Source organism: Sinohyriopsis cumingii, chromosome 15, assembly GCF_028554795.1.
Source record: "Sinohyriopsis cumingii isolate HCF-2022 chromosome 15, ASM2855479v2, whole genome shotgun sequence".
Classification (NCBI taxonomy): Eukaryota; Metazoa; Mollusca; class Bivalvia; order Unionida; family Unionidae; genus Sinohyriopsis; species Sinohyriopsis cumingii.
In genome coordinates this window covers 71,024,552-71,035,887 of record NC_142975.1, presented here as the reverse complement: position 1 = coordinate 71,035,887, position 11,336 = coordinate 71,024,552, and the positions used below count along the sequence as shown (strand labels likewise).

General features: G+C 35.2%; 1 protein-coding gene across 2 annotated transcripts in view; it reads right to left on the bottom strand.

Moving 5' to 3' along the window:
* Positions 1 to 6,902: 6,902 nt before the first annotated feature.
* LOC149782045 (6-phosphogluconate dehydrogenase, decarboxylating-like) overlaps positions 6,903 to 11,336 on the bottom strand; it is a 44,342-nt gene continuing 39,908 nt past the window's right edge. For both annotated transcript variants that reach the window (XM_089933452.1, XM_089933453.1), the window contains one exon: positions 6,903 to 10,045. In XM_089933452.1, the coding sequence (XP_089789578.1) occupies positions 9,926 to 10,045 (120 nt within the window). In that variant the 3' untranslated portion in view covers positions 6,903 to 9,925. The remainder of the gene's footprint in view (positions 10,046 to 11,336) is intronic.

Sequence of the window (11,336 nt, the reverse complement as noted above, 5' to 3'; positions counted from 1 at the left end):
TAGCAAGTGCAAATAGTGTTTCAGCAAAAAGTAGCAGTTAACCTGATGGAGAGAAGGACAAGGAGTAACAGTGTCCAAAATGTTCAATAGTATGTCCTGCACATGTAAACCATGAACAGATTCGACTTCCTTTAAGTCAAGCCTGCATTTTATTTATTTAGAAAGTAAAGATCTTAACACCGAACTTAAAAAAATGAACATTGACCTTAACATAGTGTGTGGGCAGACAGACATATAGACACACACAGATGCCAAAGTGGTTGCCATATACAGCTTCTGCCAAGGTGCAGTGGAAATTATTGATTATCCAAACAACCAATTTTCTAGAAAAATTAACTAGTAGGTATAGATAATATCCATCTTACGACAGCAGGAAAGAGAACATTTTCCAATTTCAGTAATAATTGAAACTTCAATTACTGGTGCTTTTAAAAATGCATTTACCGGTATTGTCTATATTGTCCATGATAATGAAATATAAATATTCATAGATTAATTATTGCTCAACTTCAGCAACTCTTAAAATTTTCCACCTTTGCTATAGTTCCTACCACACTGTAAACATGCAAAATATTTATATTATTAAATCATTGTTAAATTAGGTAATGTATGCATTGCGGAAAATGTAGTACTATATGAGAAGGCAAATTCCATTACAAAGAGGAAAACAGGGGAACAAGATCACTGTGATGAAGAAATCTGAGAAGGTATACTAAATATGTGAGAATGCACAATTTATAAATGTATGAAAGTAAATAGAATAATTTGCTCACTTGTTAAGATCATTGGGTTGGTTCCTTTTAAATTGTAATCTGATTCTCATAATTTCGGATAAAATGGAATAATCCTTTATGACATCACACTTAATGTACCTTATCAGATGTGTACATCTTCCTCAGGCAGAACATATTAAACCTGTCTTATAAGAATACTGTCATGAAAGACCACCTGCCTTTCGAGACCACATTCTCAATACACTGATTAATCAATTAATAGTGTTCTGACCTGTAATGAAAGACCATCTGCCTTAAGAGACCACATTTTCAATACACTAATTATATAATGTTCTGACCTGTACTGACAGACCACCTGCCTTGAGACCACATTCTCAGTACACTATTTACATAGTGTTCTGACATGAAATGAGAGACCACCTGCCTTGAGAGACCTCTTTATTGGCTGAAGAGGTATTCTCTTGACAGGTTAGATGGTAATACTTATCACATGCTATACAGTACTGTGTACACATGGTACATCCAATGGAAGCAAGTCAATTATGTCTAATTTTCATGTCAGAATGGAGATAAACAGTGTTTTCCAATGTTTTATCTTTGAACATAATCTCCTGGGAGTTACTATATCTAGGACTTGCTATCTAGGGAATTATGAACAGTAATATTCCAAAAATGTATATTTATTTAAGACTTGCTATCTAGGGAATTATGAGCAGTAATATTCCAAAAATGTATATTTATCAAATGAAATCTGTTGATGAAGCACTATGCAGAGACTATATTTGAGTCATCTTCCAGTTTTCAGCTGCACACATGTAATAGCAAGTGTCTCATCAGTTGGTTTCTTGCTTTTTGAAAGGAGGGAAGAGTTGTGAGCGTTTGAATAGGCTATGGATATTGATTTGTGAATGTTACCATATATATTCACTTATAAGTCAGGTCAGACTGGGTCAGGTTGTGAATGTTACCATATATACTAACTTATGTCAGGTTAAGCTGTGTTGAGTTATGAATGTTACCACATATATTCACTTATATGTTAGGTCAGACAGGGTCAAGTTGTGAATGTTACCATCAGATTGGTTATAGTTGTTAATATTACCATATATACTAACTTATAAGTCTGCTAAAACTGCTAAACTGCCAAGGCCCAGATCTGCCAGAGCATTATATGAAAATACCTAACAAGTGATAATACTGAAAACTGATTTGTTGTGGGGTGGGTTGGGTGGTTTAATTGACACTTTTAGTAAATTATTGACTAGATCATGCAGAGGAAATGTGAGTCAAAGGCTTTTGCTGATAATACACCTAAGCAGCTAACCTGGTCAGTTCTCGAAGCAAAATTGGTGTGCATGATGTCTGACCTAGAACCATGAGAAACAAGGCCACAGCAGCCCCTAGCAGACTTGAGAAGAATATTATTATTGTTGTTGGTAGTATACTTTCTGTATATCTGTATTAAAGTTTAATACATCAGCATAATACTAAAAAAAGCTATAAAAATATAAAATCCTTAATTTATAGGGTCACAATTTTGTTATATAAACTACATTCCTTCAAAAAGTCCAAGATTTTCTATAGGTTGTTAATTAGTAGCAAATGCAGTAAGAGTTGTAGTATGCTGATGTTTTCATTGGCAAGACAAATTCTGTTACCAGATATTTTGAAAACCTATTAAGCGTTAAAATCAGCAACATACATTAAAATTGGCACCTCATGAAAGACACCCGATATACAGATTTGTAATCATTCTCAAAAGTGTACCAAATAACCATTAGTATTCAAAGAAATGCATAGTTTCACACAGCTAAATCATTTTGAAAATACAAAGGTTTATCAGTAACCATCCTTTTCTCGAAATCAGCCCTTCCCTTAAAGTCTAACTTTATAGCTATGCTTCTTCCAGGTTCGTGTTTGGTAGAATGGTTCTCAATGTCATTTCCAGTACATGTACATCTTTTGTTATATCATTGGTTTTCAATGTCATTTCCAGTACATTTCTTTGTTATAACATTGGTTTTTAATGTCATTTCCAGCACATTTTTTGTTATATCATAGCAAGCAAATGAGAGCTAAGTGTCTTTCCTAAGGGCACACTGAGGCATTCTGGGTAGGTAACAAACCTGAAACCCTTTGATTAGGAGTCTAATGCTCTGTTAACTAAGCTATCAAGGCTCTCATTTATCTGGTCATTGTAGCACGCATAAGGAATTTGTAGCAGTGGAGAAATTCGAGTAACTTAGCTGTCTCAAACTGAGACTGTGAATCTAGTAAAAATTTACCAGCAAATATACTACTGATAACATCTCTGGGTCCATAATAACTATCCAAACTTAAAATCCCCATGTTTGAACAAAACTGCCAAACTTTACATCTGCAACAAATACCCTCGGTGCAGTAATCCTACAAACTAAGGAATGATATGTACATCAGACATGATATCTGTTGAACGTGTGATTTGCCAAAGCACTCACCACTGCGGCTGGGTTGCCTGGTGAGTATGTGAAGGAACATAGTACAGATCTGCAAATTGATCAAAAATATTATGCTACATCCAATTAACAATACAATGAATCCACAAAATGGGAACCTTTCACAGTGCATGGTTACCCCCCCCCCCCCCAATATGTAGTTAATAGCCATGTAAAAATAGGTTACTATGATCTAATTGAAATTTTAGTGAGTAGCAATCCTGGCTCAGGGGATCCAAAATGTTTTGGCTGGGGGCCAGAACAGATAAAATGCTTAATCAGCAATAACAGTTCATTATCACTAATTATGTATATTAATTAAAATGTCTATTTTGAAAAGGACTGCCTGCATAGCCACAGGCCACATAATGTGATGGACTTAAATGCCACGAGTTGGACACTCCTGTCCTAAAAATTAATGGCTCCAAGAAGTTTCATGACTGTAAATTTGACAGAATACAAAATATGGTAGTAAAAGCAATAACAGGAAATCTAAATGTTGTAGCCACTGCTGCAAAAAAATGACAAAGCTTGAAAAAATGACCTGTCCATTTGAACTTTAATGGAATATTCAAAAAGACTTGTTCAACTAACAAAATAAGTGTGCATGCATCTTATATATCTGGAGGAAGTATCTTGTGTGCTACCAGCATTCAACAATATATGGATTCCACTACATCTTTGTCTCCAGTGGACAGTGCCCTAATATTTTTTTTAAAGATTGGTCAAATGGAGCTACTGTATATTATCCTTCTATCTGCAAACAAGATGAAACAATAAATATCAAATCAACAATTAAAAATATATGTTTATTCAGTTTTGATCATGCTGGCATCAAACAGTTCAAGGCATCCAAAGCAAAGATGAAGACATGATTAATAAAGAGAAATATGCAAAACAGATCATTAAAATATATATGAATGTGCTCAGCAAAACAATGCACAGAAAAACAAAATGCATTTTTACACTAGTACATATTTGTCCAACAAATTCTTTATTTCCAAGAAACAATTTTGATCTCATGTTAAAAAGGTATTCTCTGCAGCACCTAATGGAAAACAAAGATTTTACAACCAAATCCATCTTGATTGTGCAGTTTGGCTTGATGCATTTTTGGAAGAACCTTCTGTTGTCTAAAATTGGTATGATTTACTGTTGTGGTGGTTTTGGTAACAAGATCCACTTTCCCTAAACTGTAAGCATGTACTTTTATGACAAGACTTATAGGTTTTGATTTGGTCTACTACACTTAATGGTAGGTTGTGCACAAAATGTCCTATAGTGACACTTGGACATTAACAGCAGATTCTATCAGCATTTTGGTATGCAACCCCTTGAGTTACTTATGGGTTCATTGTGTACAGTTTCATGTGACACAGTGACCTTGTTGCAAGTCTGACAACATAATGATACAAGTGCAAGATGAGATGAAACAATGTGCTGGGAGACATCCCATCTCACTGAAATGCTAAATCATCCACACAATGTTTCAGGTCTCCACTTGGATTTTGCCTTTTCTTCTTGATTTATGGTATACCCTTCATTTCTATCCATTAGGGAGCCGCAAAATTATATGTCATTATCTCAAGTTTGAAATTTTTGCAAGGGAATGCTTCTTTAAAGGACTCTTCTTAAACATTTTTCTTGAGCAGAACTGCTGAGAAATTAATTTACTTATTTCTGTTGCTTGCAAATTTTAAGGAGATCACAGTTAACGCAGGTTCAAAGTTGAATCAATTTGAGAAATAGAGTGAAAAGAAATGATTCTGTTGCATAACATGAAAAAATATACAAACTGCCACATGAAAACACAAATTCTATTAAGATATAAAAAATGCCTTCAACACAAGGTTAAGAACAGTTGCCGTAGCATGGGAAGAATTTGAAGTGTAAATTAAACTTCATATTTAGATCATCATGTAACACTTTCAGGCCCTTCATTATAACTGTTTCTGTCGTAAGACCCTTCATTATAACATGGTTTCTTTCATAAGGCCCTTCTTTATAAACAATGTTCCTGTTGTAAGGCCCTTAATTATAATACATAAGTGGATATATTTGCACACTATATTCAGGTAAGTTTAACTTAAAAATCAATAGAATTTTTAAAAATTGCTTCGGGTCATTTGCAGCTATAATTGCGATGAAATTAGTTCGCATAATCAGGTTTTTTGAGTGATATTGTGTGCAAGATACTTTCAGTTTCACTATTTATTCATGTTGAATTCACTTTATTTTAGTGCCCAGTGATGGCCAAGAAGAGGAAAAGAAAAATAGACGATGAGTGTCGGCAATTTCAAGAAGAATGGAGTTTGAAATACTTCTTCATCAAATCCGGCGAGAAAGCATTGTGTGTGATTTGCAACAAAACCGTGGCTGTGATGAAAGAATACAACCTGCGCCATCATCATCAAAGCAAACATCAGGAGAAATATGCACAGTTGGAGGGTAAAGTCCGTGCTGAAAAATTTTCTAAATTACAAAATCAACTCACATCTCAGAGGACATTGTTCAGTAAATCCTCAAATGAAAATGAATCCTTAACTAAGGCCAGTTATAAAGTTGCCTATGTCCTGGCTAAAAGTGGCAAACCGTTTACAGATGGTGAAGTAGTGAAGGAATGTTTGTTGGAGGTGGCTGAGGAACTTTGCCCAGAAAAGTCAAAACAATTTGAAAGTGTAGCTTTGGGTGCAAATACCATTGCCCGCCGTGTTGCAGACATGGGTGAAAACATTGTGACTTAAATAGCGAAAAATGCAAGCAAGTTTCGCCATTTTTCAATTGCAATGGATGAATCGCTGGACAGCTGTTCCACCTCTCAACTGCTTGTGTTCATTAGAGGTGTAGATGAAGACATGAACATAACACAAGAGCTGGCTTCCCTACATAGCATGTATGGCACTGTTACCGGAGAGGATATATTCAATGAGTTAAAAAAACATTTGCTGATTATAACTTGGACTGGACTAACCTCAGTTGCCTGACTGTTGATGGAGGAAAGAACATGAGTGGCATAAAGAAAGGCTTGGTTGGACATGTGAAGCAGATGTGTAATGAGAAAAACATTCTACAACCAATGTTCCTGCACTGTATTATTCACCAGCAAGCTTTGTGTGCTAAATATGTGGACATTAGCAGTGTACTGAATCCTGTGGTGAAGATGGTGAATTTAATAAGGTCACATGGGCTCAACCACAGACAGTTCAGAGACATGTTGAAAGATACAGACACATTGAGACTGTTTCAAAACTCATTTGAAGCAGATGTGGCCAGTTGCCCAAATGAACTGCAGCTGGAGGTCATTGAGTTGCAAGCAAATGACCTCCTTAGGGACAGGTTCAAAGAAGGACTGGTGGGTTTTTACCAGTTTTTGCCCAAGGAAGACTTTCCTAATGTCAAAACTTTTGCATCAAGGTACTTTTTCAATCTTTGGAATAACATACCTGTGTGAACAAACATTTTCAAGAATGAAATACGTGAAGAACAATTTGAGAACAAACTTGTCTGATGATAATCTCAGGTCACTGTTGATGTTAGGGACATCAAATCTAAAGCCAGAAATGTCTGCTATTTTGGCATCCAGGAAACAATTTCACCATTCCCACTAATACAGGTGTTCATGTGTAGTGTAACAATGTGTCATTAAATAATAACTGAATAAAATAATATTAAATAAATAATTAAAAACAATATCCATGATTTGATTCTTTTTTAATTGGACCTCGAGTGTGTAGTCGGCCCCCGAACTGCTGTTCGATAGTTAATGTGGCCCTCGGGCTGAAAAGTTTGGAGACCCCTGCTCTAAGGCAGTATAGTCCATGGTTCCCATGCACAACATAACGAACGAGTGATTTACACCTTTGACCAAGTCAACTGTATGATTTCAAAGGAGAGTTTTGAAAAAAACATTCAGGACTCCAAAAAAGGTTAAAGCTGTCAGTGAATGAAAACTTGTCACACCAGTGTGTGATTCAAAGCATAGTCAAAAAAAAGCACTCTTACTTTACTACAGCATGGTTTACTATAACGGCTTGATGTTGATGACAAGCTATTGTGTTAAAACTAGCGCTATGTAAGGTAAAACAATATGAGAAGCTAGAGCACTTAATCTGTACATGTTAACACAAATTATACTTATGTGAAAATTGCAAAATTTTGTGAAAAGCTTAGAACGAACAATTTGAACCTTGCAGTAAAATAACATATGCTGACAAACGTTTTTGGCCAAGACTGGACAATACAAACTGTATCTAGTACAGTGAGTTTTGGGTCAAGACTGGACAATACAAACCGTATCTAGTACAGTGAGAAAATCCAACTAATCTCCAGATAATAATGATCATTTATTCACCTGCATCAATACTTGTATCATTTAATATGCATAAACATAAATATATTATAGTTATATGCAACACAACTTGCTATGTAAAAAAAAATGGATCTGGTTTAAATTCTGATCATTCAAGTAGAAAAGCATTCTGTTATCTGTGGATTTCTACTTGGCAAATTGTAACCAGCATCAATCCTCCTTGACCAGTGAGATGATCTAATTAATTTGTTAAAAAATGTACAGTACATTAATTTGTGTCAAGAATGGCTTCCGAAGAAAGAAGCACAAATGACATATCACAATTCTATGTAGCAAGACCAGCTACAGTGGACCTCATGCAAATGTATACAACTTATCTGAATATCTAAAATATTTGCATACAATTTTCATCCACCAACCGTTTCTCTCTCATTTATAAAAAAAAATCCGTTAATATGCATACCATTTATTTGCCATTTATCTTGCATATTTGTATTAGAGGATGTGAACAGCATGGTTGTTATGCAAATAACACACTATATGAGACTGTCTCTTATGCAGTGGTAACAATGTTGATTTAGTAATATTATAATATTGGTCTTGGTACATTTTATTCGTCAGTATGTATCTGTGGTACACCATTATATTGTGTCGAGATTACATATTTGATTTGTTGGTTTTAAGACATTATGAGCTGCATCATGCCAAGGGAATAAGAAATAAGTGCCTTTCCCAAGGGCATACCGAGGTGTCCAACTCAGGCTGGCCTGGGTGGGTACTGAATCCATGACCTTTGTGGTTTGTTTGATAGTCTTTAATGACGTAAGTATTCAGTCATAAACTCACAAATATGACAAGCTTCAGTGTTTAATTACGTACATGTACTAATAATACATGTATTCATGCCATTTACTCTCTTCACTTTCTGTGCATTTGTGGTATTTAAAATACAAGTCAATATAAACAACAATCTCACTCAATCATATCTCTCACTCTAATTAGGCTTTATTTCTTCTGCGGGTGTTTATTACCTCCATATTTATATTTGAAATACTGTGTGTGAAACAAAACTCCCACTACCAGTCAAACAATATAATCAAATTCTTGGAAACCAAAAAAGATTTCTGAGTAATTTGCAACTCAGCAGTAAATGATTGGTTATTGCACCATCAGTAAGAAAGTGGACTAATATCTCCAATATTAAATATATTTTGCTGAAAAGGCTGCTATTCCTTAATTACCAGTGTGAAAATCTAATTAACTTGTGTAAAAAAATAAAATGTATAATTGTCTTTTCAACAAAACTAGCTGTAGGCTAACTATATAAGAACTATATATTAAGAAAAAAGAAAAGAAATTGATTGGTCATTCACAACAAAAATACAGTGACAAATCTCAAGATGAAAACTAGTGAACCCAATTCGACTTAAAAATGAAATATCTGTATGGTCTACTCATCCTTCTTTAATTTCAGTGAAATTAATGTAGAACACCAAAACTGTTCTAACTGTTTTGGCCTGAAGTGAACATTTTACATAAAAGCCCTCAAGATCAAAACTTCATAAAAACATGTGGCCAGCCAACAGTGTGAAAATTTTCAAAGGCAATTTGGAGTCAAATATATGCTAAAATGTGCACAGGGAGTACAACATATTAGCTAATGTTTATTTACTTATCATCTGATCATATTAGGGCATGTATACTACCATATATACTTGCATATAAGTTAGATAACTGCAAGCAATGCAGACCCTGAAGAGCCATTGCATAATGCACCATCAGATCAGGGTCTATGTTTTTTGTTTTACTGATTACTCCTAACAAGCTGCCTAGACCAAGATCTGCTAGCATGTCTGGGTCTGTACAGTTTGCAGTTGTACCTAATTCATAAGAGGATACATAGTGTACATATCTGAATAGATTTCTTTTTGAAATGGCATGGAAAAAAATTTAAAGCATGTGACATTGGCTTTAAAACTTTTGCTAACAAAGACCAATACAAAAATATTCTTGAAGACTGGTAAACTCAAACAAAATAATCTTCAAAGGATAAAATATCTACGACTGTCAATCATCATTACATGCAGGTGAAGATGTCTGAACATTAACTGAAGCATCCAAAAATTGAGTTCTCTTCTGAGGACAAAACATGCATATTCAAGTACAATCAAAAAAATGTACTGAAAAGAAATGAAAATTCATGCATACATAAGGGGACATAACTGATCAAATTTCATTCTTTGAGGAAATTATAGAACTGTAGTAAACCTATATCCCTTGAAAAATAAAATGTTAGTTTGGTTTGAAGGGTTTTCGGTTTTGAGAGATCTCACTGTATATCAGAATATAGCTCAAATACATCCTTGTTTATTGCAACAGCATTTGGATGATAGACTGGTATCCAGAATTTAGACTTGATAAGTTGTAGATGACACAGAACCTCCATGACCAGTCCAGTTGGTATGTACAAACTTTCCTGGCTTGTCCAAAAGTTCATATGTGTGGGCTCCAAAGTAGTCTCGCTGTGCCTGGGAATAAACAACGAATTTTAAATGCTAAATTCATAAATAAGGTGAATGAACTGAAATGCAACTTATCAAGAGTGTGATACACACAAGTCCCTCATTATTAATGGGCCATCCATTTAGTACGAATGCAAAAATCTGGCAAAGCTTGACCCCTTCCCTCCTCCCTGTACACATGCATACTTTTTGACACCCCCCACCTTCATACATATGCTTGACGCACCGCCCCCATCATCAAATTCTATAGAACACCCTATACTGAATCCACACAGATGAAGGATTAATGATATTAACGTGTTTAATAAAACAGATAGTCTACCACTAGTTGATATACTGTGCAAAGGAGTGGATGTTCATTTGTATGTAAGACATCTTGGAAATAATATTTCCTGTATTCTTGAAGATTATGTCATGAACACCAGAACCTAATAAGGTCTTGGGATAAAGTACAGGCATCTAATTATGCAATTAGGTCAGGTTCGGTTTCATTGTTCAGGAGACAGCATGCCTGTACACTATGTAGGCCTCTCTCACCCATACATGGTGCACAAACCTGCATACTTAATGCCACCCTGTAACATGACAATTTGCTGAAATGTTTACCAGGTCTTGGGATCCCGTTAAGGCAAATGGATATCAAATTTATTCAGTCTGGTCAAATCATTCTGAAGGCTTCTTGCTTACAAGCTGCCATTATTTACTTGTACAAAAGCTAATTCATTCATTAGGTAGGATGCATCACCCTGTGCCCTTGAAACTGAAGTCACAGTCAACACCATCTATTTATAGCTTGGGACCATATTAAAGGATCTAAATGTTCAATTAGGACTCAATTCGTTAAATTGCTTTGAGATATCTTGTTCACTATGTCAGTTACAGTCCTAACCATCCCAAATGTGTGCTGAAACCTTACCTTGCATCATTTATGGCTAAAACTGAATGCTGATCACATACAGTGTTTCCCTTTACCCACATTTGCGCTTCAGAGACCCCCAAATTTTTAATTTGACCCCCAGTTTTGATACCAAAGTTTGTTTTTAACTCAGTCTGACCCTCAGTTTTGACACCAAGGTGATTTTTGACTCTCAGTCTTGCACCCCTAGGGGATACAATGACATAACATAACCCAAATAAGTGTAAGGAAAACATATATCCATCTGGAGAGGACCCCCCCTCCCCAGTCCCATGATCATGTAAAGATGTTTCATAAATGTAGCATGCACCTATAGATCATAAAAATTTCAACAAATTACATTATCCATTAGTCTCCTGCATATTCATGCATTTATTTCCC